The sequence below is a fragment of the Salvia hispanica genome, chromosome 4, assembly GCF_023119035.1.
Source record: "Salvia hispanica cultivar TCC Black 2014 chromosome 4, UniMelb_Shisp_WGS_1.0, whole genome shotgun sequence".
Lineage (NCBI taxonomy): Eukaryota > Viridiplantae > Streptophyta > Magnoliopsida > Lamiales > Lamiaceae > Salvia > Salvia hispanica.
The window spans coordinates 46510656-46533996 of record NC_062968.1 but is presented as its reverse complement, the minus strand read 5'-3'; the positions used below and the strand labels follow the sequence as shown (position 1 = coordinate 46533996).

Genomic DNA, 23341 nt, shown 5'->3' with positions numbered 1-23341 from the left:
TGAACTTCATTTCATTCACACCACTTGTGTTGACAAGTTTCTCTCTCTAAACTCTATTTTCAAGTATATCTAGAATGACTAGTAGTCGTACGGGGGTAGTGGCGGGGGCGCTAGTGACAGTGATAGTGATAGTGACAGTGAATTGGATATCGCTGTGGAAGGGGCGATTGATCGATTGCTACGGCAGAGGCAGCAGCGGCGGTACCTCGGCCGATCCATCGCCGACGTCATGCACCCCGGGACCACATTGATGCACATCTTCGGTTGTATCAGGACTACTTTGCTCCGCAGCCGCGTTTTGGGGATGCCTTATTCCGGCGACGTTTTAGGATGCATCGTGCGCTGTTTATGCATATCGTGGGTGCTTTAGAGAGAAGATATGAGTATTTCAGGATCGGGGAGGATGCGGGCTGGCAAACCCGGACACACGCCCTTACAGAAGTGCACTACCGCAATCAGGCAACTGGTGTGCGGAGGCCCGACCGACATGTTCGACTAGTACCTCCACATTGGCGAGTCGCCAGCCGTCGAGTGTGTGCAGAATTTTTGCGCGGGCGTTAGAGCGATATTCGGGGATCGCTATCTTCGGAGTCCGAGCCCCGCAGACTGCCAGCTGCTGATAAATATGCACGGGTCGGTGCACGGGTTCCCTTGGATGTTGGGCAGCATAGATTGTATGCATTGGGAGTGGAAGAACTGCCCCGCCGCCTGGAAAGGGATCCACACTTCCAGCTTCAAAGCCAAGCATCCTACGATGATCCTTGAGGCTGTAGCTGACTACCGGTTGTGGATATGGCATGCTTATTTTGGAGTCGCCGGGTCGAACAACGACCTCAACGTCCTCCAGTCGTCGCCCCATGTTCAACGATCGGTGCAAGGCGTTGGTCCCGTCATCGGTTTCGTCGCCAACGACAACCAGCACAATATGAGATACTATTTGGCGGATGTGATATACCCAAACTGGCCCGTCTTTGTGAAGACGATCAAGCATGCGATCGGACCAAAGAAGTCCTACTTTGCAAGCCGTCAGGAGGTAGCGCGCAAGGATGTTGAGCGGGCATTTGGTGTGCTCCGGAGTTGATGGGCGATGGTGAAGGGTCCTTCACGGATGTGGTATATTCCCAACATCGGCGACATCATGTACGCATGTATCATTTTGCACAACATGATTGTCGAAAGTGAAGGTGACGAACTGACTCAGTGGACCAACGAATATGATACGGGTACCGGTCCAAGCCACGGCGTGGCCAACGCAAATGTGAACATGGGGGTACCTCATGGAGAGGTTGAGCGGTTGCGCGCATTTGCCGACATGCGGCAAAGAGATGCCCATATTCGACTTCAGGAGGATATTATCGAAGAGGTTTGGACGCGGAGGGGTGGACGTTGATGTGGTTGCTTTTTTTTATTGACTATGTAATTTTTTTTTCCGAATAATGTATGTTTTTTTTAATGAAATATTCGCATTTCCTCGTTCGTATTTGTGTCGAAATTTTAATTCTATAAATTGAATAATTGTGAATTTAGTTTTATTGCGGGAAGTCCTAATGCAGGGGGAAGTCCTAGTGATGACGTGGCATGAAGTTTTTATGGGAAGTCCAAGTGGGAGGGGCGCTACCGGAGATGCTCTAAGTTCTCCCAGTAGATTTTCTTTTTCTTCATAAGAATTTCTACTACTATGTTCAATGTACTTATTTAAAATTCAACCTCATACTCCCTCCGTCCCCGATTAAGAGTCACACTTTTCCATTTCGGTCGTCCCCAATTCGAGTCACACTTCATTTTTACCATAAATAGTAAGTAGGTCACACATTCCACTAACTTAATTCACTCACATTTTATTATAAAACCAATATAAAAAAATGGGTCCCACATTTCACTAAATTTTTCAACCAACTTTTTTTTACATTTTTTAAAACTCGTGCCCGGTCAAAGTGTGACTCCTAATAGGGGACAGAGGGAGTATAATACAAATAATTAAGTGTTATGGTGATTAGGGGTGTCGAAACGGGTAGCGGGTAACGGGTAATCCCGAATCCGACCCGATACCAGGCGGGTATCGGGTACCCGTTACCCGACGGAATCGGGTAACGGGTCGGGGTCGGGTATAATTATATTTGATGTTGCGGGTATCGGGTATCCCGATATCCGACTGGGTAATCCCGATAGTCCCGAAATACCCGATATGTATATTAATATTTTATTATTTTTAATTTTAAAAGTTACTGACTGTGTTGGCTTAAATATGTCATATTGTAATTTTTTATTAGTAATATATTATAAAACATATTTTTTAAGTTTTTAACTTTTAATTAGGGTTAAGATCACAAATCGGGTTTCCGTCTTTTCTCTTCTCTACAATTCAACTCCTTGTCTCCTTCCACTTGCCTCCTCTTTCCACCCGCATTTGCAGCCGCTGATTCAATCAGGTAAGGTAATTATGAGTTTTTTTTTCTTCAGCAATTTTGCTCGACTCTCTCTTATTTGAAAATTAGAAGTGATGCCTACTTGGCTTCAATTCATTATATGAATTTGTCATATTTGCGGACTTGCGGAGTATTTCAAGTGAGACTATTACATTCAGCAAGTAATATTTTTAAAACAATCATCTAAAATATACAAATAATATTTTAAAAAAGATCTGATAAAAAAAATTAATGTTTCGGGTCGGGTACCCGCGGTGTTGGGTGCGGGATACCCGACTCGGGTATCGGGTAATACCCGACTAATTGCGGGGCGGGTATCGGGACTAACTTTTGGGCCAAAATCGGGTGCGGGTACCCTACTCGTCGGGTGCGGGTACCCGCAGGTACCCGTTTCGACACCCCTAATGTCTGAAGTCAAAGATATCAGATTTGAATATACTATAATGTCACTTTTAATTTATATTCATTTATCTAATTATAAAATGAGGTACGCAACTTATATATGTGAGAATTGGCTTAGCCGTGGAATGATAATACACACGACTAACATAGTCTTTAAAATTTTTATTTATTTGCCAATAAAAAAGAGATGCTAAGTCAAAACAAACAAATTTCTTTTAACATTTGAATCTCAAACGCCAAAATAATCATGTGCTGGCAACAGCACAATATATTGCCAACAAACGTAGAATCTGCACCACCTAAACAATCTTGTACCCATCAAAAATCCAAACACATGGATCATAAAAATAAAATTTTGGTGCATGAAAATGGAATTGGAGGGTGGGGGCCTAGTCATGTGGGGAAGGCCCCCTCTAGTTTATCGGTATGTGAGTGTTTTATGATTCCCCCAAATCCACAATTTCTATATTCCTATAAATCCGTTACCCTATTTCTTATTTGGAGCCGTTTAAATGGGCCCTTTTCAAAACCCTCAATTCCCCCCCTCTGTTTCAATTATTATACCACATCGTACCTTCTGCATTATAGTATTTGCTCATGGCCCCTTCCCCTTCCAACATTTTGCATTCTTCCCCCTTCGAATTTGACGTATTTTAAGTTAAATTATTAGAGAAAATCCAAATACATGTCTCCATAAAATGGTGTACATATATTTTACAAAGCACGGTAAAATTAATATTGATAAAAATATTTTTTTCAATGGATTATTGTTCTAATATCTCCATGCACAACGCGCGTTATGGTATTATTCCGGTGTTTTAGAAGCGAAGAAGACTACATCAAGATTACAACACACACAATGTTCTAAAATGTCTAAAAGATTAAGAAAATTCGCATTAAAATTTTTTGGCAATGCTTTTATGGTCTAAAATTGTGATCATTGTTACTCCATCTACCTACCATTATAAGGTCACATTTGACGGGATACAGATTTTAAGAAATACAGTAAAAAGTGAGTGGAAAAGTTTTGGGAAGGTAGGTCTACACTCCTACTGTTATATACTCCTTACTTTTATAATGAAATGTGAGTTAGATAAAGTTAGTGAAATGTAACGTCCATTATTAAAAATAGTACTACTGTAAAACATAAATGAGACTTTTATTGGTGGATAGAGGGAGTGCTTTTGTTAATAATGGTTAATTTTTGTTCATAATACTATTAATTTTTATTCATGACAACCGTTTATAAAAATAAATTTGTAAGAATTGTCACTTTCCTTAGTGTTCTCCGAACGTAGGGGGTGGAAAAACCTTTTGTTTTTCCGCAATTTTTTTTTATTTATATAAATTTTTATTTGTAATTTTATTATGCATATTTGAGAACTTGAAGATAGTGCTAATATCGAGAACTCCCGATAATAAAGATGCCTGCCTGCAAATATGTCCCTCTATCCTATGTCGTGATACGTGAATGAACATAAAATCGGTGGGGAACAAAATGTAAATGCAAAGATCCGAGTCAAATTTTGCAACTACTGTTCATTACAATAATATTCATAGCCGTACATTATTTTATGTGCATTTCATTAGATTATATAAATAGGAACATGCAATTATTTAGGTAAGGACACCCTATACAAATTCTACTTTCTTATCAATTAGAAAATTACTAGTCCCTTCATTCTTTAAATTTTTTCACATTTTTTTATTTACATATGTCCTATAAAATTTATCACATTTCACTTTTTATCATTTTCATAATGGATTTTATATTTCACTGACTCATTCTAATTTATAGTATTTTATTATAAAATTAATATATAAAATAGGGTCACTTTTCATTAATTTTTTCAACTCACTTTCTATTATATTTTTTAAAACTCGTATTCAGTTAAAATGTGACAAATTTTAATGATAAAATTAACAAAATAGCTCCACATGATATTGATATCAACTTCTACAAGATGTGAATGTATTTTAATATAAAAATCAATACTCCTTATGCCATTCTGCCAAAAGTGGACCATTGCCAATCTATGGATGGGACGTCTACCAATATTGTGATTCTTTACAATTGAAAATTGGACACTCATAACACAATTTTACAAATTCATGTGACTACTGTTTGCAGATTTACCATAATCTTTAAAACCACTTGCCATTTTAACCTAAATAATGCTCAACGAATCACTCAATCTCATATGTCTGACAAAATATGCATTTTGTACAAATTTTAATGCATAACTATTAAAATAAAAAATTAAAAAAATAATTAAAATATTATTAATAAAAAATGAGTCCTACCAATAATTTCTAAATTTAGAAAGTGCATGGGATGGAATGAGTAAAAATAACTCACTAATATCGTGCTACATAAGTCTTATGGGAGGGAGGGGAGTATCCCTAATTAAATTGAGCATAAAAGTAAAAATATGGTAGGAAAGATCATACCTAAACGGTCATATTATTAGTATCAAGTAATTAAAGAAGATAATAATTAATAAAATCTCATTAACTTTTTTTTTTTAAAAATATCGTAAATTTAATGATTTTCGGTATATCTATGATGATTGATGACGAGCCAACTTTATCAAAAATAATCTGCTAAGGTACACAGACCACAGTTATGTTATCACGCACGGGCTATTCTATACACAAAAGGCAAGAAATCAGATTAGGAAAAAAATTTATACGCCATTTCAAATTGATTAATAGTACTCCCGATATTATTTTTCATATTTTTTCAAGGTAACACTCATTTTGTATCAGCATTTTTTCAGTCTATGAAATTGAAAAGTAACACTATCAATTCAAAATTACAAAGTACTACTAGTAGTAATAAATTAAAAACAATTGCGGTGATCGTATCTTCTTGATTCTCACGTGTATGCCACGTCGTTATCTTCTCTTTATAGCACTGGTCTTAGTCTTGAGTCTAAAATGTCTTCTATGCATATTTGAGAAACCTTTTCTTTTCCATGAATAAGGTTTGTAGATTCACTCCTTGAAAGCTCTCTCTCTCTCTCTCACACACACACACACCACTTTTTCCCAACTGCAGTTGAAGATGAAGCCTTGACAGTTGCCTCATTAGCAACTACACTGTCACATGTATCTTCTTCTCTTTTCCTTTTCCTCTCTGGAATTTTGAAAATCAGAGCCCAACTTTTCACAAAGGGGGCTCAAATTTCCCTACTCCAAAAAGACACTACATTAATACCTGGTACGTTCAAATTTGCACCCCTTTTTATTTTTTTTACTGCTTAAAGCATTTTACAACTCATTTGGCAGTTACAAAGAAGAAAATATTTTCATTTCTTACCATTCTTAGACCACCTTATTTTTTGACTCTAGATCTGTTTAGGCCTTCTGTTGGAGTGATTCTTGGGATTTTGGTGTTGGCTAGTTCTTGGTTTTTATGCATAAGTTTGGATTTTTGGGCGTAGGACGTTGTTATGATATAGAATAACGTTAGATATAGGTGTTGTTGGAGAATGCCGAGGCAGAGTTTGATCAATGTCAATGTGAAAATTGGAAGGAGAAAATGCAAAGTGAGAAAGAGGGGGTGTTCATCATCTTCTTCATCATCGTTGGTGCAGAATAACTGGTTGAAGCGCGCTTTTTTGGTCGGGAAGCGACTGGGATCGAGCACCACCCATGTTCCTAGGTGGAAGATGATGACCTCCAAATCACCATCACTCAATTATGTGGCCACAACGGGTGATGAAAAGGCGAGGGAGCTGTCGATTTCAGCCCGAAAGCTGGCTGCCACTCTCTGGGAGATTGATGGCTTTCCTTCACCAAGAGTGGAGAGGGAGAATTTGGATGATAGGAGGAGTGAGGTTGGGGGAGTTGTTAGGATGCTAGAATCGGGATCAACGGCTCTTGTTTTGTCTGATCCGTTTCGTAGTCCTCTTACTGAGGTGGGGATTGTGCATTTACATGGACACACTTATCTGACACTCCATTTACTTTTTGTTGTGTTAGTTTTGATTAGGATTTTGGTGCTGTAACAAGTGAATATGTCCATAAATTGTGTTTGATGTTGTTTTGCAGAGAATGGAACCTCATCCACCAAAAATGGCCAGCCACAGAAGGAGAGCATCAGCAAGTTCTCAGAAGCTGGATAGTACTAATTGCCTCCTTGAGGTATGGTTTTTAGTAATATGTCGAAATGTCCTTTTACTAGAAGAAGATGGTTATTGCAAGAAATGATTAGGAACTTAGTTCCCTTTGGTGGGAGTGTGTTGGTGGAATATGTTTCGGAGATCCAACACATTTTCTTGAATTAGGTCAATAAGATGCATCAAGCATATACTTCTTTATTAGGAACAACTAAGACTAAATGTGTTTTTAGTGAAAATTTTGATTCATGAGTCATGACATAAACGGACAAAAAACTGTATGGTGTTACCGTGGAGCTGAGAACATGGTTTGTTTTTTGTTATGTGACACCACTATGCCTATCATGTCAAATGTTTGTCTCCATATAGATATCAACAAATAGTTAAAAGCACATTCATTTGTCAACCAATTTCTTTTAGCTGTTTCTTCTTGATTGGAATGTTCTGGAGAAGGTAAAAGACTTTGGTGGTTAATGTAGACAATGCAGGTTGATCAGGCGCAGAACCATGCCCGAAGCCCATATAGGCACGTAGTTGGAACCAAGAATCGTCTCAAGGATGTCTATAACGGCCTCATAACTTCAAAAGAGTTGCTCAAAGTGATGAGCCGTGTTAGCCATCTTGATGAACAGAACTCTACGCGTTTATCCCTTTTCTCGGCCCTAAAGTTTGAGCTGGACCGGGCTTGTATCCATGTAAGTAAATTGATCCAAGAGCAACGGAAGGGGGGTGAGATTGGTGTGTTGGTAAAGCAGTTAGAAGAGGAGAAGTTAGTTTGGAAACTGAAAGAGCAAGATAGGATTCGCAGTGCCATTGCCTCTGTAAATGGAGAGCTTGAAACTGAGAGGAAAATGAGGAGACAGACGGAGAGGCTGAACAAGAAGCTCGGGGTAGAACTGGCAGAGACGAGGGAGTCCCTGACGAAGATGAGCAAGGAGCTCGAGAGTGAGAAGAGGGCACGAGAGATATTTGAGCAAGTTTGTGATGAACTGGCTCGGGGCATAGGGGAGGATCAGGCTGAGGTGGAGGAACTCAAGAGGCGTTCGGCTAAAGTATGTAAAGAGGTGGAGAAGGAGAGAGAGATGCTCCAGTTAGCTGATGTGCTGCGTGAGGAAAGAGTGCAGATGAAGCTTGCGGAGGCCAAGTATCAATTCGAGGAGAAAAACGCGCTTGTTGACACATTGAGGAGCGAGCTCGAGGCCTACTTGAAGTCCAAGAATAGCAAAGAACAACAAGGTGATGGCTCTCCAAGCTATGACAAGATCAAGGAGCTCGAGAGATACTTGAGGGAGACGCTTCCTAGCCCATACGAGTACCAAGATAAAAACCGAGATGGCATTTTGGATGTTTCAGCCCTAAACAAAGATAATCAACATGAAGAGGAAGCAGAAGATAGCGACGATGATGATGATGAGCAGGAGGAGGAGGAGGAGGATTCAGCTGACAGCGATCTCCACTCCATCGAACTAAACATGGATGACATCAGCCAGAGCTTCCAATGGGGCGACGCTGCCAAAGCAGAGTCGAAGAGGAGGAAATCCATCTCAAGAAAGATCAAGAAACCACCATCACCAGTAGCAGAAGCAGCCATTTTGTCAGATGGGAACAAACAAGAAACTCTAGACATGTTTGACAGGAGAGGGTTGTTTGAGTTCTCATCGATGCCATGGAAGAAAAAGGAAATCAAAGACGAGCTCGAGAGATACAACATGATCAAAGACCTAAGGGACCATATAGTTTCCACTTCAAGAATTGCATCCTCTCAAGACTTGGCTACTCCTTCAAAGGAGGATCCTCCTAATGGTGGTGTGACTGTGCCATGTCATGGCTAGCAGCTTTAGGTGAGGCGTTTCGTCGCACCTCCTTATCGGGGTAAGTGTGAAAACTTCCCCCCAGTGTGGCCTATCTCATGAATTCAGGATTGTAAACAGAAACTTTTGTTTCCATAGATTTAGATAAGTCTACAATTGTATAAATTATGCTTATTTGCCTCTGCAGCAATGAAAGTGTTATACTATGTTGAAATTTCTTGTAGCATGAATAGCTTTTTAAAGAAATCTTAAAGTTTAACCAAATAATGCTGTGATAATGTTGTAGAATAATGCACTATTTTTGCTGGTCCCATGTTATTTAATCATCATAGTACAACCTCCTGAATCATGTCAGTTTTTTACTACTCAGATAGTGATTGCTCATTGCTTCCCACAAACCTTTTTCTGATCTTGTGATACATTTACTTTTTTGATTACAAAAGTTTCATTACAATAATGCAAAATAGACTGTGAATCCAAATATTCAATTCACTCCCTTTAAAGGGAGAGAGAAGTGGAGTAATTGCTAGCGGAAAACTGCCCAACCGGTGCATGCTAACTTGGAAAACTGCCCAGACACAAAATACATAAAATGAAAGTTTGTCACCTTATTAATACCACAAAAATGTTAATTCCATCAAAATCTTGTTTCTTACAAAACACATGGTTTTGTAATTATAAATTTGTACTAAGGTGTGTTGGATTATTTTGATTTTTGAGCATATATGCACGCATATAATTGCCAGATACACAGCTGGAAGCTATGGAATTTTTTTATTTTATTTTATATATATGCATGTTGATTAAATGAATGATTGTCTCATGTGATGTGGCGGCATCATTTTCAAGCAATGTTTGGAAACCAGACCGGGCTAGCTTGTTTGACTGGACCAACCGCAAACCAATGGGTGGTCTGATCCGGTCACCCCTAAAATACATTACGATATCTAGCTACGAGGATCGATAAAACCAGTTGGTCATACCAGTCCAACCAACATCAAAAACCAATTTTTTAATTTATAATTATATTTTTTAAAAATCTATTAAATTTGCAGATAGTGGGACTTTTAAACTGAAATTCAAAAATCTTTTAATTAAATTTTTTTTAATTCACTAAATTTACTACTAATATTTTATATATTTTTCTATATATAACTAATTAGGGGAGTGCTCAATTGCTAACTAATTAACAATTTCAAACTAAGACTAAATGTTAGCCATTAGATTAAAAGATATAGTGGTTGAAATAATGTCACATTGATTATATTTTTAATTAAAAAAATTAATAAATAAAATTAGATGGTATTAATGTTAATTCTCTCTCATTAAAATCATCTTAAAACTTTAAATTTATGTAACTCTCTCGATTTAAATTATTTTTTCGCAAAAAATATATCAAATTAAAGATAATTTTATAAGGATTCCAACGAGATCTCAATTGCATATGTTCCGACGATGTTCGGATGATGAAATTTGATATTTTTTATTTTAGTTTTCGTAAATGTTGATAACCAGATTTTTATCAACAAATACATCAAAAAATCTCAATAAAACCATGTAAAAATCTCAATAAATATGTGTTGATATTTTCTTGTACTAGTGTTGATATTTTTATATCATATTGTTGATATTTGTAATACACTATGTTGATATAAAAAAACATTCACGAAAATTATCATATGATAACATAATGACGATATTACCATATTACCCTTTTGTTGATATTTTGTCTACTATTTATTGAAATTCGTAAGATTTAATCTCATCCACTCATTTTAAAATCTAAGGGTGAAGATTTGGTCTTGATTTTGGATTAGGGTGCTATAAATATTAGAATATGACCCAATTAATTATATTTAAGGTTAAATATTTTTGTGATAAATTATTAATTACAGGATATTTTATCATTCGCTAAAACTTTAATATATTTTGTATAGGGTCATATTCTAATGCTTATAGCACACTAATCCAAAATTAAGACCAAATCTTCAGCCTTAGATTTTAAAATGAGTGGATGAGATTAAATCTTACGAATCTCAATAAATAGTAGACAAAATATCAACAAAAGGGTAATATCGTCATTATGTTATTATATGATCATTTTCGTGAATGTTTTTTTATATCAACATAGTGTATTGCAAATATCAACAATATGACATACGAATATCAACACTAGTACAAGAAAATATCAACACATATTTATTGAGATTTTTACATGGTTTTATTGAGATTTTTTGATGTATTTGTTGATAAAAATCTGGTTATCAACATTTACGAAAACTAAAATAAAAAATACTCCCTCCGTCTCACTTTAGGAGTCTCGGTTTACTACTTTTGGATGTCCCACTTTAGAGTCCCGGTTGAAATATTCCATAATTGGTAATAGGCCCCACATTCCACTAACCTTTTTCCACTCACATTTTATTATAAAACTAATATAAAAAGGTAGGACCCACATTCCACTATATTTTTTCACCAACTTTCCTTTACATTTCTTAATACCCGTGCCGAACTCAACCGGGACTCCTAAAGTGGGACGGAGGGAGTATCAAATTTCATCATCCGAACGTCGTCAGAACATATGCAATTGGGATCTCGTTGGAATCCTTATAAAATTATCTTTAATTTGATATATTTTTTTGTGAAAAAATAATTTAAATCGAGAGAGCTACATAAATTTAAAGTTTTAAGATAATTTTAATGAGAGAGAATTGACATTAATACCCTCTAATTTTATTTATCAATTTTTTTAGTTAAAAATATAATACATGTGGCATTATTTCAAACTATATCTTCTAATCTAATGGCTAGGATTTATTTTTAGTTTGGGATTGCTAATTAGTTAGCAATTGATCACTCCCCATTTTGTATATTAGTATTTATTTATGTACTTAGTATTCCGTACTAGTAATATTTTGGTTTAATCAATGGTTCAACTAGTCTAACCGATTAAAACATGAACTAATAGCTTTATTGGTTAACTTACTGGTGCGAAGTTTAAAATATTAATTTTCAATTATCTTCATTTATGTTTAATTTTATTTTGTCCACTTGATTGAGTTTTTTAGTAAAGAGAAATGCTCAAGCCTAACAAAAGTGGCAAACTAGATGAGTCAGTTCAAAAAAATTACCAAACAAAAGGAAGAAACAACCATAGTAACAAGAACCCCCACAAACCATTAACAACCTGCACTTCCCAAAATCACAAAGACCACAATCCTACCATGGCAACAAAACACAAACACCCAACAACCTCAACAGTTTGATCCAAATAACTAGACCTAATAACAAAAATGAACAACTAACACAAACCCACTAGAAAGCACAAAGGAGTAACTAGAAACACATGCCAACGCCATAAAGGTAGCCACAAACAGAGGTAGACAAACAACAACTCAAGCCACAAACAGAGGTAGACAAATAACAACTCAAGCGATGCTCACCTTATTAGTCAAATCTTCTTGCAGCTTCGGATGCTAGCCAACTCCTCTCATCCAAGTTTCAAGATGCCAAAAAAATCACTTCTACTCAAACTCCTAAATTGAGTTGAAATTTTGAAATATACTCCATTCTGTATACAGTTTATCAGGTGCATATTTAAGAAAACAGACCAAATTGACCAATATCACCATATTTGAACATTATAGCTAGGTTGAACATATTTGAAATTTAAATACTTTATATCACCACATTTTTAAAAAGACAGATAAATGTAAAGTTTCACATACCGTCTGCAATTATTTAAGTTGAAGATAGATAATTGACACATTGAGAATACATAATCAAAATTTAGTACTCCCTCCGTTCCATAGTAATGGAGGCAAAACTTTTCGGCACGGAGATTAAGAAAAATTGTGTTAGGTGAGTTAAGTAAAGAGAGAATAAAGTGGAAAATGAAAAAGGTAGAGAGAAGAAGAGAGAAAAAAGTAAGAGAGAGTAAAGTAGGTGTGGAAAAATATGTTGACTTTTACTAAAAAGGGAATGACTCTATTACTATAGAACAGACGGAAATGGAAAAACGCCCCTATTACTATGGAACGGAGGGAGTACTAGTTTATTGAACCATAGTTAGCTTTATGAACATGTGTGGTGGAATCATACAAAACCCTTTATCTTACAACTTGCGATAATTGTAATAATATTCTCAGATTAAGATGCATTTCTTCCTGTTTCCTGATTGATTTGTTTATACTTTTATTTTAATAAATTGAAAATGGAAAAATTGAAATTCGTGCTTGAGTCACTGACTCATTCTTACAAAGGAGAATATTAATTTTTATATTTTGTAAGAATGAATCTGAGTCAAATAACTCATTCTTACAAAGGAGAGTATTAATGTTTATAATATCAAATTTATAAAACAAACAAAATCATGAAAAAAATTAGAAAAAAATGTATATTCTCTTTTGTGGGAAGGAGTAGCCTAATCATAAGCACAACAGATAAATAAATCTGCGCAATTTGCAAAATTATGTTATGAGCACAGTATATAAATTATTACCTAATGTAAACGAATTAATGAGATCATAACGAGAAGCTATAACAAAAAATAATCAACACCTCAGTAAATCGGTGGAGCTTGTGATTGTATTCTTTTCTTGGTGATAGTATATTTTAGAGGTGAGCAAAAAATCCGAAAACCGAATATCCGAACCGAACCAAACCGAAATTTTGAAATTCGGTTCGGTTTTTTCGGTTTTTCGGTTCGGTTCGGTTTTAAAAATACAAAAATTTCGGTTTTTCGGTTCGGTTCGGTTTGGGCGAAAAACCAAACCGAAAAACCGAAAAACCGAATTATATTTTAAATATATTATTATATATTTTTATTCTATTAATTTAGTATATTATATCATATATATATAATATATATTCTTTTTATTTTATATTATATATTTATATTCTATTATAGTATATAAAATAAAATAAATTATAGATATAAATATATACATTTTTTTCGGTTTTTCGTTTTTGTTTTAAAATTTCGGTTTTTTCGGTTTGGTTCGGTTTTTTAAGTTCGGTTTTTGGTTTTTCGGTTTTACGGTTCGGTTCGGTTTCAATTTTTGCCTAAATTCGGTTTTTCGGTTCGGTTCGATTTGGACGAAAAACCGAACCGAAACCCGAATGCACACCCCTAGTATATTTGATAGACGGATGGGTCTCATAATTTTTATCTCTCCAGCGCCTCAAAAAAAAAAAAAAAAAAAAAAAAAAAAAAAAAAAAAAAAAAAAAAAAAAACCTCAAATAATTCATCATGGTACGTAGTTGTCACTTCTTTCTTTCGATCTCACAACTCATTTTTTTGGCACTTAGAATATGAAAAGACACCCTCGTATTTATCCATGATAAGACACCTCGTATTTTGTAGGGGCCACGCAAAAAACCTTAACAAACAAGAAAATGTTATGTTTATTGTCAAACGAACCCTCTACAAATAATTGAGTCCCACCCAAACCACCTCACCAAGCTAGGTTTGTGCATATGGAAGAAGAGAGGCATCAATGGTAGTACAAAATAATTGAATCCCACCCAAAATACAACAGCAAGGACAAAGCTAGCTAGCAATAATCCAAATGAGCATCACGTGAAGAGACAGCTTTATGTAGAAAGTGGCCACATTATACAAATGAGCCACAATCAAAGTCGTCGGAAAATTCCATTGCCACCCCTCTGTTTTATGATCTGCAATAGAGCCACACCGAGATGACTCTGTAGTGGCTCTTAGGCCATACGTAATAGGGCCGCGATTCACACTGTTGCAGCCCAGGCGGTTATACTTCCAAACGTGTTAACTTTTTGATACAAACAAAGTTAAGAGAAAGATTGCAATTTGAATTGTTGAGGCTCTCGTGACAGAAGAGAAAACTGGTAGAGCGTCATTATCTTTGATGCTGCCTGCTTCAAAATTAGAGATACAGAGAATTAATTACTTTTTTTAGCCGTATGATATTTTTAAAGAATAGAGATAGCGGATGGGAACTAAAAATGTAGTTCTCATTTAGCAGACTGAAACGGATAAACCTAGAGCATGGCGTTTAGCAGAAATTTAGCTGTAACTGGAAAATGGAAACTAGGTCGGGAATTCGTGATTAGTCTTGTATTTTATCACCCATAAACTCACAACCGAGTCTAGTATTTTATTAATTAATACTCTCGCCGTCCATAAAAATTCTCTTATTTTATCATTTTGGGATATACACAAAAAATATTGTCATTTCTAAATATAGAAAGTTTTTATCTCATACTTGACCTACTTTTTCTCCTTCTCTCTTACTTAATCCATTTCTCATTAAAATCGGTGCTGTCAACAAATGAGACTATTGTTTTTGGACAGTGGGAGTATTAATATTTGTGTTACGTACAAATGTATACAACACATTGTGGCCTATATATTTAACACTCTGGATGAGGTATGGTAATTGTATGATTGCCTACTTACAAGTTACAAACAAGACAGATACAGAGCCATGGGAAGCAGCTTACTTGTATCCGCTGTAGCTAAGAGGTAAGTAGAGTAGAAGTTTTTAAGTATTGCTATTCTGTCACAATAATAGTACGTACCCTACTAGTTAATCGGGCAATTCAAAGCTGGCATATAACACTGAAAGATAGTAGTAATAAATCAAAGAAACCAACACTAATTACTACTAGTAAAGACTAAAGATAGTAGTAGTAATAAATCAAAGATAGTACTGGTTAGTATTTGATACCTATGCAGAGGATAATATTCATTTATACATTTTCAAATCTTCAAACACAAAATTTCAGACTTTTAATTAGTACGAAGTTTATTTGATTTTATACTTGCTCGTAACTTGGTAATTAGACTAAATCTTCAATTGACAGATTGGAGGGAAAAGTAGCTCTAATCACCGGCGGCTGCGGTGGTCTCGGCACGGCAACGGCGAAGCTCTTCCTCCAACACGGAGCCAAAGTGGTTATCGCGGACATTAAGCAAGGCGATCACCACTTTGGAGACGGAATGTCCTTCGTCCAATGCGACGTGACGAGGGAATCCCACGTTCAGAGCGCAGTGGACGAAGCCGTGTCCCAGCACGGCAAGCTCGACGTCATGTTCAACAACGCCGGAATCTTGGACCGGGTGGGCCTCGACATCGCCGACTCCAGCCAGGCCGACTTCGAGCACGTGCTCCGCGTCAACGTGGCCAGCGTCTTCCTAGGCACCAAACACGCCGCGCGTGCCATGAGGCGCGGCGGCGGTGGTGGCGCCATCATCAACACAGCGAGCGTGTGCGGCGTGGTTGGAGGAGTGGCCACGCACGCGTACACGAGCTCGAAGCACGCGGTGGTGGGGCTAACGGTGGAATTAGGAGTGGACGAAGCCGTGTCCCAGCACGGCAAGCTCGACGTCATGTTCAACAACGCCGGAATCTTGGACCGGGTGGGCCTCGACATCGCCGACTCCAGCCAGGCCGACTTCGAGCACGTGCTCCGCGTCAACGTGGCCAGCGTCTTCCTAGGCACCAAACACGCCGCGCGTGCCATGAGGCGCGGCGGCGGTGGTGGCGCCATCATCAACACAGCGAGCGTGTGCGGCGTGGTTGGAGGAGTGGCCACGCACGCGTACACGAGCTCGAAGCACGCGGTGGTGGGGCTAACGGTGGAATTAGGGCGGTACGGGATCAGAGTGAACTGCGTGTCGCCCTTCGTGTTTCCGTCATGGATTTCGAGGTCGTTGCTGGGTCGGGCGGAGGAGGACCCGTTGGATGATGTCAAGTTGCATCTGATGGGGAAGAAGCTCGAGCCAGAGGATGTTGCTGAGGCGGTTGTCTATTTGGCGAGTGATGAATCGAGGTGTGTGAATGGACATAATTTGGTTGTGGATGGAGGCTTCACTATTACCAACTCAGCCTTTTCAATGTTTGATTAGTTGATTGGGGAGTAATTCACTACTTCTTATCAAATAAATAATTTGGTAATATATTGCGTGGATTTGTATAGTGAATGACATTGTGAAGGTAAACAATATTGAATCGCTAGGAATAATGATTAAACTAAGTACTGTAATTTTACCTTCAAATACTATCCTGGGAAACTGAGATTTTGAAAGGTTTCGATAACTAATAGACAAGTAAACAAAGAAAATAAATAAATTATTGGAATAGTATGTGTTAAAACATGAATTCTAGGACATTTACTTCTCCAATTCTAGTTAAATAAACTTCTAATTCTGATATATAATCGTGATTCTGGAATTACTAAGACGTTCACTTATATTCTAAACCGCTTCTCGGACAATCTAGTCAAATATTGACTAATCAATATTTAACTAAACTTGAATTAAATAACTATAATCCCTAAATTCCTAATTTTAGTTGATTATTTTAGTTGGACTTCCTAAAGTTAGTCATGGATATTATTTAATTTGATAATGTGTTACCCTCAATTGGAGTATCAAATTTCTAACATTACAGTACAACCTTAGGGCATTAGTAATGAGGATCGATCGCAAGGGCCGAGCGATCGGCTCCAACCGGCTCCCATTGTGGAGAAGGAGCCGACAAACGCACCCAATCACCTCCCGCCCAGGGCGGCCTTGGCATTCGGCTCTTCATGGGCCCTGCCACCGGCTCCCATTACAGAAGCCAGAGCTAATAACTTTTTTTTTTCACTATTTTTGTTATATTTTTCCCCCTATTATAAATACCTCAAAATCCCATTCATTTCACACACCACATCCTTCTCTACTCACATTTTTCTCTCATCACTAGAAATGTCTTTCAATTCCTCTTCCGATTCTGACGCTGGCGAGAACAATCCAATCATTGTCCGATGTGGGGATGCATAGCGGAGATAACGGAACGACAACAGCAGGAACAAGTACAGGTGGCAGTCCCTAAGCCAGTCCGATGTTGAAAGGCGATTCACTGTAACCATGTCACGGCTCACGATCGGCTGCTCGCAGATTACTTTGCTGAAGTGCCACGTTATCCGCCGACAGTTTTCCGTCGGCGTTTCAGAATACGGTGGCCACTTTTCTTGCACATTGTAAACGCTTTCGGCGCGTTATGAGTACTTCCAGCTCCGCACCGACGCAGCCGGCAAGATCAGAATGTCGCCATTGCAGAAACGCATGGTTTTCGTGCAACAGCTGGCTTACGGAGGAAGTGCCGATATGTTCGATGAATATCTTAACGTCGCTGAGACGACTGGATGCGAATGTCTGAAGAATTTCTGTCAGGGAGTAAGGGAGACATTCGGAGACACCTATCCACGGAAGCCGACTGCAGCTAATTGTCAGGTCTTGCTGGATTTGCACGGGATGACACACAACTTCTCGGAGATGCTGGGCAGCATAAACTGTATGCACTGGCAGTGGAAGAACTTCCCAATAGCATGGAGAGACCAGTTTACCACCGGGCTCAAAGGCACGCACCCCACCGTCATACTCAGAGCCCAGCTATGGATTTGACATGCTTATTTTGGTGTTGCCGGGTCGAACAACAACCTCAACGTCCTCCTCCTCGCCTCTCTTCAATCAGCAATGCAAGGGTTTAGGCCCAACCATCGACTTCACTGCCAACGGCAATTCGTACAAGATGGGGTACTACTTGGCTGATGGCATCTATCCGTAGTGACCCATTTTTTTGAAGACGATCAGATGCCCAACTAAGCCGAAGAGGACTTATTTTTCCCAACAGCAAGAAGGATGTGGAGCGGGCTTTTGATGTGCTCCAAGCGCGTTTGGCACTAGTAAAGGCTCATCGTGTTTATTCTACATTGGAGATATCGTTGATATCATATATGCATGCATCATCATGCATAACATGATAGTCGAAGATGAAGGAGAAGGAATCACAAACGTCGTCAATGAAAACACTGCTGAACCAAGCCACGGTGTTGCAAGCGATGATGAGCGTCTTCAGGCATTTGTTGACATGCGTTAGGCCAAAGCCCATTTGTTGATATGACATGTGGTCACGTAGGAACTGATGTTTTATTGTAGTTTTTTCAGAATTTTCTTCTCGTTGTATTCTTTTTTCCAATATTGTAATACATCGAAGAATTAATATATTCATGTATATTAACTTAATCAAATTATTTAGACATCGATATTAATAAAAATAAAATAAAAGAGTGCTGATGTGAAAATGGAGATAGGCTCCGGGATGAGCTCTCATTGCAGGGATATAGGCTATGAGATAGGCCTGCTGACGTGACATGAGAAAATGAAGATAGACCAAGAGATGGGCTCCGGAGAAGGGTCACCACTGCTAATGTTCTTAGAGCATCTCCAACCATTACACTAAACTCGAACTCATTTTAGTGTAAATGTCACACTAAATAGTGATTTTACTCCAACCATTTACACTAAACTCAAACCCAAAAGAATATTCTCAACTCATTACATTTTATATTTTTCAATTATACCTATATATTTTATCTAAACTATGAACTAACCCCATGACACTCTGTCAATATCTTAAATTAAATTAAATAATATACTAAAATTTATTAATTAATATAATTATATATGAAAGGGTATTATTTATAAAATTAAAAAAAAAATCAACTTAGAAAATTTAAATACATTAATATTCTATGAAAATATTACTAAAATACACTAATCTATAACTAACCTATGAAAATATAAAAGTGTTCTTTTGAGTTATATTATGAATTATAGTATAACTATGGTATCTATCTTATTATATAAATAATGTTAAGTTTAACTTAAAAAATGTATAATATGGGCTAGCCCACTACACAATAACTAACCTAATATTAATAAAAAATAATTAAGTTATTAAATCTTATTTCTTCTTCTTCTTTCCCTCGCCAGTCGTCTATATCTACGTCTCTCTTCTGTAAGTTTTTCCCATGCCTTTCTTCTTGAAATTTTATTTCTCTTTCTTTTTTTTCTTTTTTTTTTATTTTGATAAATTAAGAATGACTTGGACTTCATGAATGCAATAAATCATAATCTGAAAAATGTTTTGGTATACTTTTAGTGTAAATAGTAGTATATTTTTTTTAAAAACTTATAATAAAGATTTTGCAGTACTATTGCAGTACTGTTTAGGCATCACCACGGCATCCTAAGGACTCTAGGATTAGTGGCGCCTGTGAGCATTAATATAATAGGAGTGGGTTACTTAGAGGTGGAATTCATATATTTATTTATTCATAGGTTAGGCCTTGTGATAAAAACATAAACTAAAAAAAAACAAAATGAAGACTAGGTGGAGTAAGAATTTAAGAGTACAAATTACATTAATATAGGTTGTTGAGTAGATTGCAAAGCGAATCAGGTTATATATAGGGCGATTTAAAATGATTAAAAATAAGAATGGTAGTTAGGCGGTGATTTCGAATATCAATAGACTTATTAGGCATGTTTTAGCCTTCCAAATTTGATTATAAATATCGATGACCTTTAATTAACATAGAACAATACATAACTGAAACTCACGACATCAAAAAAAAAATATCGTCAGTATGGCCTTAACTTCTCTTAGACGGTATGTTGAACGTTCACATTTTCTAATATCGTCGACCTCGTCCTTATTATACAACTAATTTCATGTTTGTAGGCTTGAAGGGAAAGTAGCCCTAATAACTGGCGGCGCCAGCGGCATCGGAGAGGCCACCGCCCGATTATTTTCCCGGCACGGAGCGAAGGTTGTTATAGCGGACATCCAAGACGAATTAGCTCGCAATGTGTGCAAAGATTTAGCTCCGGCCACGTTCGTCCACTGCGACGTGACCAAAGAATCCGACGTGGAGAGTGCCGTGAACACGGCGCTCTCCACATACCGGAAGCTAGACATCATGATAAACAACGCCGGCATCAGCGAATCTAAACAACTGAAGATCGTAGAAACCGAGGTTTCCGAATTCAAGCGCGTGGTGGACGTGAACCTCGTGGGCGCGTTCCTGGGGACGAAGCACGCGGCCCGGGTGATGATCCCGCAGCAGGGCGGGAGCATCATCACGACGGCCAGCGTGTCTTCCGTGATGGGCGGCACCTCACACGCCTACACGAGCTCCAAGCACGGGGTGGTGGGCCTGATGAGGAACGCCGCCGTGGAGCTTGGGGCCCACAGGGTGCGTGTCAACTGCGTGTCGCCGTATATCTTGGCGACGCCGTTGACTACGGGCTCGGGGGGATTGGACGGCGACTGGATCCGAGGGTGTTATAGCAACCTAAAAGGAGTGAATTTGAAAGCGGAAGATGTGGCTGAGGCGGCTCTCTATCTGGCGAGTGATGAATCCAAGTATGTGAGTGGACATAACCTTATGGTTGATGGAGGATTTTCCGTCATGAATAAGGCCTTCAACCTATTTGAGCTCCTCAATTAAAGGTCAACTTTCCTACTCTCTCCGTCCATCCGTTCGAATGAAATCTACCTACCATTTACGGTAAAAGTGAATCGAAACTCCTAATGGGTAGACGAACTAAAATGATAAATTGGGCCTCTATAGGCTAACGGATGGAGTATTATTTTATAATAATAACAATAAATAAAGTTTTATTTGGTTGTAATCATTAAATGGAAGTTTGGAATAAAGAAATGGGGCATGTCATGTACAACGGTCGCTTGCTTTCTCATATTTTTCCCATTTTTTGCTTAATAAAGAAAATACACCATCCGTTTCATTAAAGATAATCGCTTTCCTTTTTAGTTTGTTTCAATCAAGATAACTAATTACTTAAAAGGAAAACACTTCCATCTCTACGCTATTCTCTCTCCCTTACTTTACCCTTCCATCTCAACACACACAATAAAGTTGCATAAAATCCTGTGTCGCCCAAAGAATGAGTCATCTTTCTTGGGACGGAGGAAGTACACATCAAGCTACTCTCCGCCCCATGACCAATAATATTATAATATGTAGAGAGAGTTACAAATGCACCGTAAAGATTTATGCTACAATTGGTTTGAATTGTGCTACGACATGATTTTTTCAGTTTGAGAAAAATTTACATATACCAAATGACATTATAAATTTATTTCTATTTTTTGTTAATTGGGTCATTTCTTTTTAATATGGAGATTGAGAAAGAAATATTTAATATGTTAAATGGAGAAAAAACAAAGTAATAGAGATGAAGAAGGAATAAAATAAGAGAGAATATTATTCTTTGCTATAAATAGAAATAACTCAATTATCTTGAAATTTTTTGAAATGAAAAAATGACTCATAATTTTTTAACAAGTGGAACTCTAAAAAGTCATATTCCAAATAATGGATGCAAATTTAGGTTTGAGAGGATATAGAGTAATAAGGGTATAAATAGAGCAATTATTCATTTCAAATTTTTTATTTAAGATACATTAAATCCTAACAGTTGAACATAGTATAAATTTGGTGGATTCATACCATGCATTTTTTACAAATGTAAACTTGTAAGCATAATATGAATTTGTTGATTCATACTCTTCTTACCCGTCGTTGTGTGCACTGATTGTGCATGGCAAGTGTGCTCAGCTCTAGTAAGTCTGATACAAATTTGGTAAATTCATAGCCGGCGCCGAGCCTCGATCTGTAGTCGGAGGGGTAGAAAACGTGGCGGCGTAGCCGGTGATCTGGTGGTGCCGGGCGAGAAGTTTGGAGAGAAATTAATTGTGGAGAGAAATGATCAATTATTATTGGGCTGAAAATAAGTCCAAGACGCTTGGACTAGAATTAAATTAGGATTGAGCTTTGGAAGCTTAATTAATTAATTCGCAAAGGCCAGGAAGATGTAGAGACCATTTAATTTTTCCTTGTTTACGTCCTTAAAATATGTCATATTTTCTTTTTTGGATATATTCTTCCTCACATTAATATAAACATACTATATTCTCTCTCCACCTATTACATAAAGCAACATCATCTAAAATCTTAGATGTCACAACCCAAGTGTGTTATTGGGACGGAGGGAGTAACTTTTTCTACTTGCTGATATCTCAAAGGTGCAAATCTAATTTTACAGAGACTAATTCTGAAGCTCACTCTTAAAGCTTTTCAAATCGACATAGGTTACATGCTATTGAAATTATTATACTATCCTAGTTTAAAAAAAATCGCAATAATTACGATTTGAAAAATATCCCAGCTCAGATGTTTAGCAATATTTTGTTTTAGAGAGAGGGGATGTTTATTGTTTAATTCGGATTCTTGATTTGCTTCTTATATTTAGCAATCTTTGTTTTTTTGAGAGGGGTGTTTATTTATGCTTTGCAGCGAGCATTGCAATATGCTTGTGTCATAATTAACTCAGTGAAGTAGCAGACTTGTAAAAAGTTCTATTTACAGTTGTTGAAATTTGACATGGTAATACCACGAACATTATTGTAAAAGATCATTTTCTAACATTTGCCTTTCCTTTTTTTTATGAAACTCCATTTATGGAATTTGCTTAATATGGAGCTCTTCTCTTGCACCATTTCAATTTATTGCCCTTATTGTATATGCTAGTTGAATCATAACCATGAAAGATATCTATCTCAAGTGTGGGGGACATATTTGTTTGTGTTTTTTTTTTATCACGAAGACAGGAACTAGGGACATAGATAAGATTAAGGTGAGTAAATTGAAAATATCTCTAGTAGATGGAGAGAATTTATGGCT

General features: G+C 37.3%; 3 protein-coding genes across 7 annotated transcripts; all 3 read left to right on the top strand.

The window, feature by feature from the left end:
• Positions 1-5805: 5805 nt before the first annotated feature.
• On the top strand, positions 5806-9027 carry LOC125218748 (major antigen-like). 4 transcript variants are annotated; one of them, XM_048120488.1, is made up of 4 exons: positions 5806-6051; positions 6304-6751; positions 6885-6977; positions 7441-9027. In XM_048120488.1, the coding sequence occupies exons 2-4, from the start codon at positions 6323-6325 to the stop codon at positions 8782-8784; spliced, it is 1866 nt and encodes a 621-aa protein (XP_047976445.1). In that variant the 5' UTR covers positions 5806-6051; positions 6304-6322; the 3' UTR covers positions 8785-9027. The 4 variants fall into 4 exon arrangements, with proteins under 4 accessions (XP_047976445.1, XP_047976446.1, XP_047976444.1 ...); XM_048120489.1 differs by having other exon boundaries at positions 6428-6751; positions 7432-9026; XM_048120487.1 differs by having other exon boundaries at positions 6310-6751; positions 7432-9026.
• A 6118-nt stretch (positions 9028-15145) lies between these two features.
• Positions 15146-16722, top strand: LOC125224107 (secoisolariciresinol dehydrogenase-like). Of its 2 annotated transcripts, none has more exons than XM_048127452.1 (3): positions 15146-15266; positions 15608-15863; positions 16164-16722. In XM_048127452.1, exons 1-3 carry the CDS (start codon positions 15229-15231, stop codon positions 16650-16652), a joined length of 783 nt encoding a protein of 260 aa, XP_047983409.1. In that variant the 5' UTR covers positions 15146-15228; the 3' UTR covers positions 16653-16722. The 2 variants fall into 2 exon arrangements, with proteins under 2 accessions (XP_047983409.1, XP_047983410.1); XM_048127453.1 differs by having other exon boundaries at positions 15608-16082; positions 16362-16722.
• Positions 16723-20198: 3476 nt separating this feature from the next.
• On the top strand, positions 20199-21306 carry LOC125185405 (secoisolariciresinol dehydrogenase-like). The gene is made up of 2 exons (XM_048081927.1): positions 20199-20244; positions 20317-21306. Exons 1-2 carry the CDS (start codon positions 20222-20224, stop codon positions 21083-21085), a joined length of 792 nt encoding a protein of 263 aa, XP_047937884.1. The 5' UTR covers positions 20199-20221; the 3' UTR covers positions 21086-21306.
• Positions 21307-23341: the final 2035 nt, after the last annotated feature.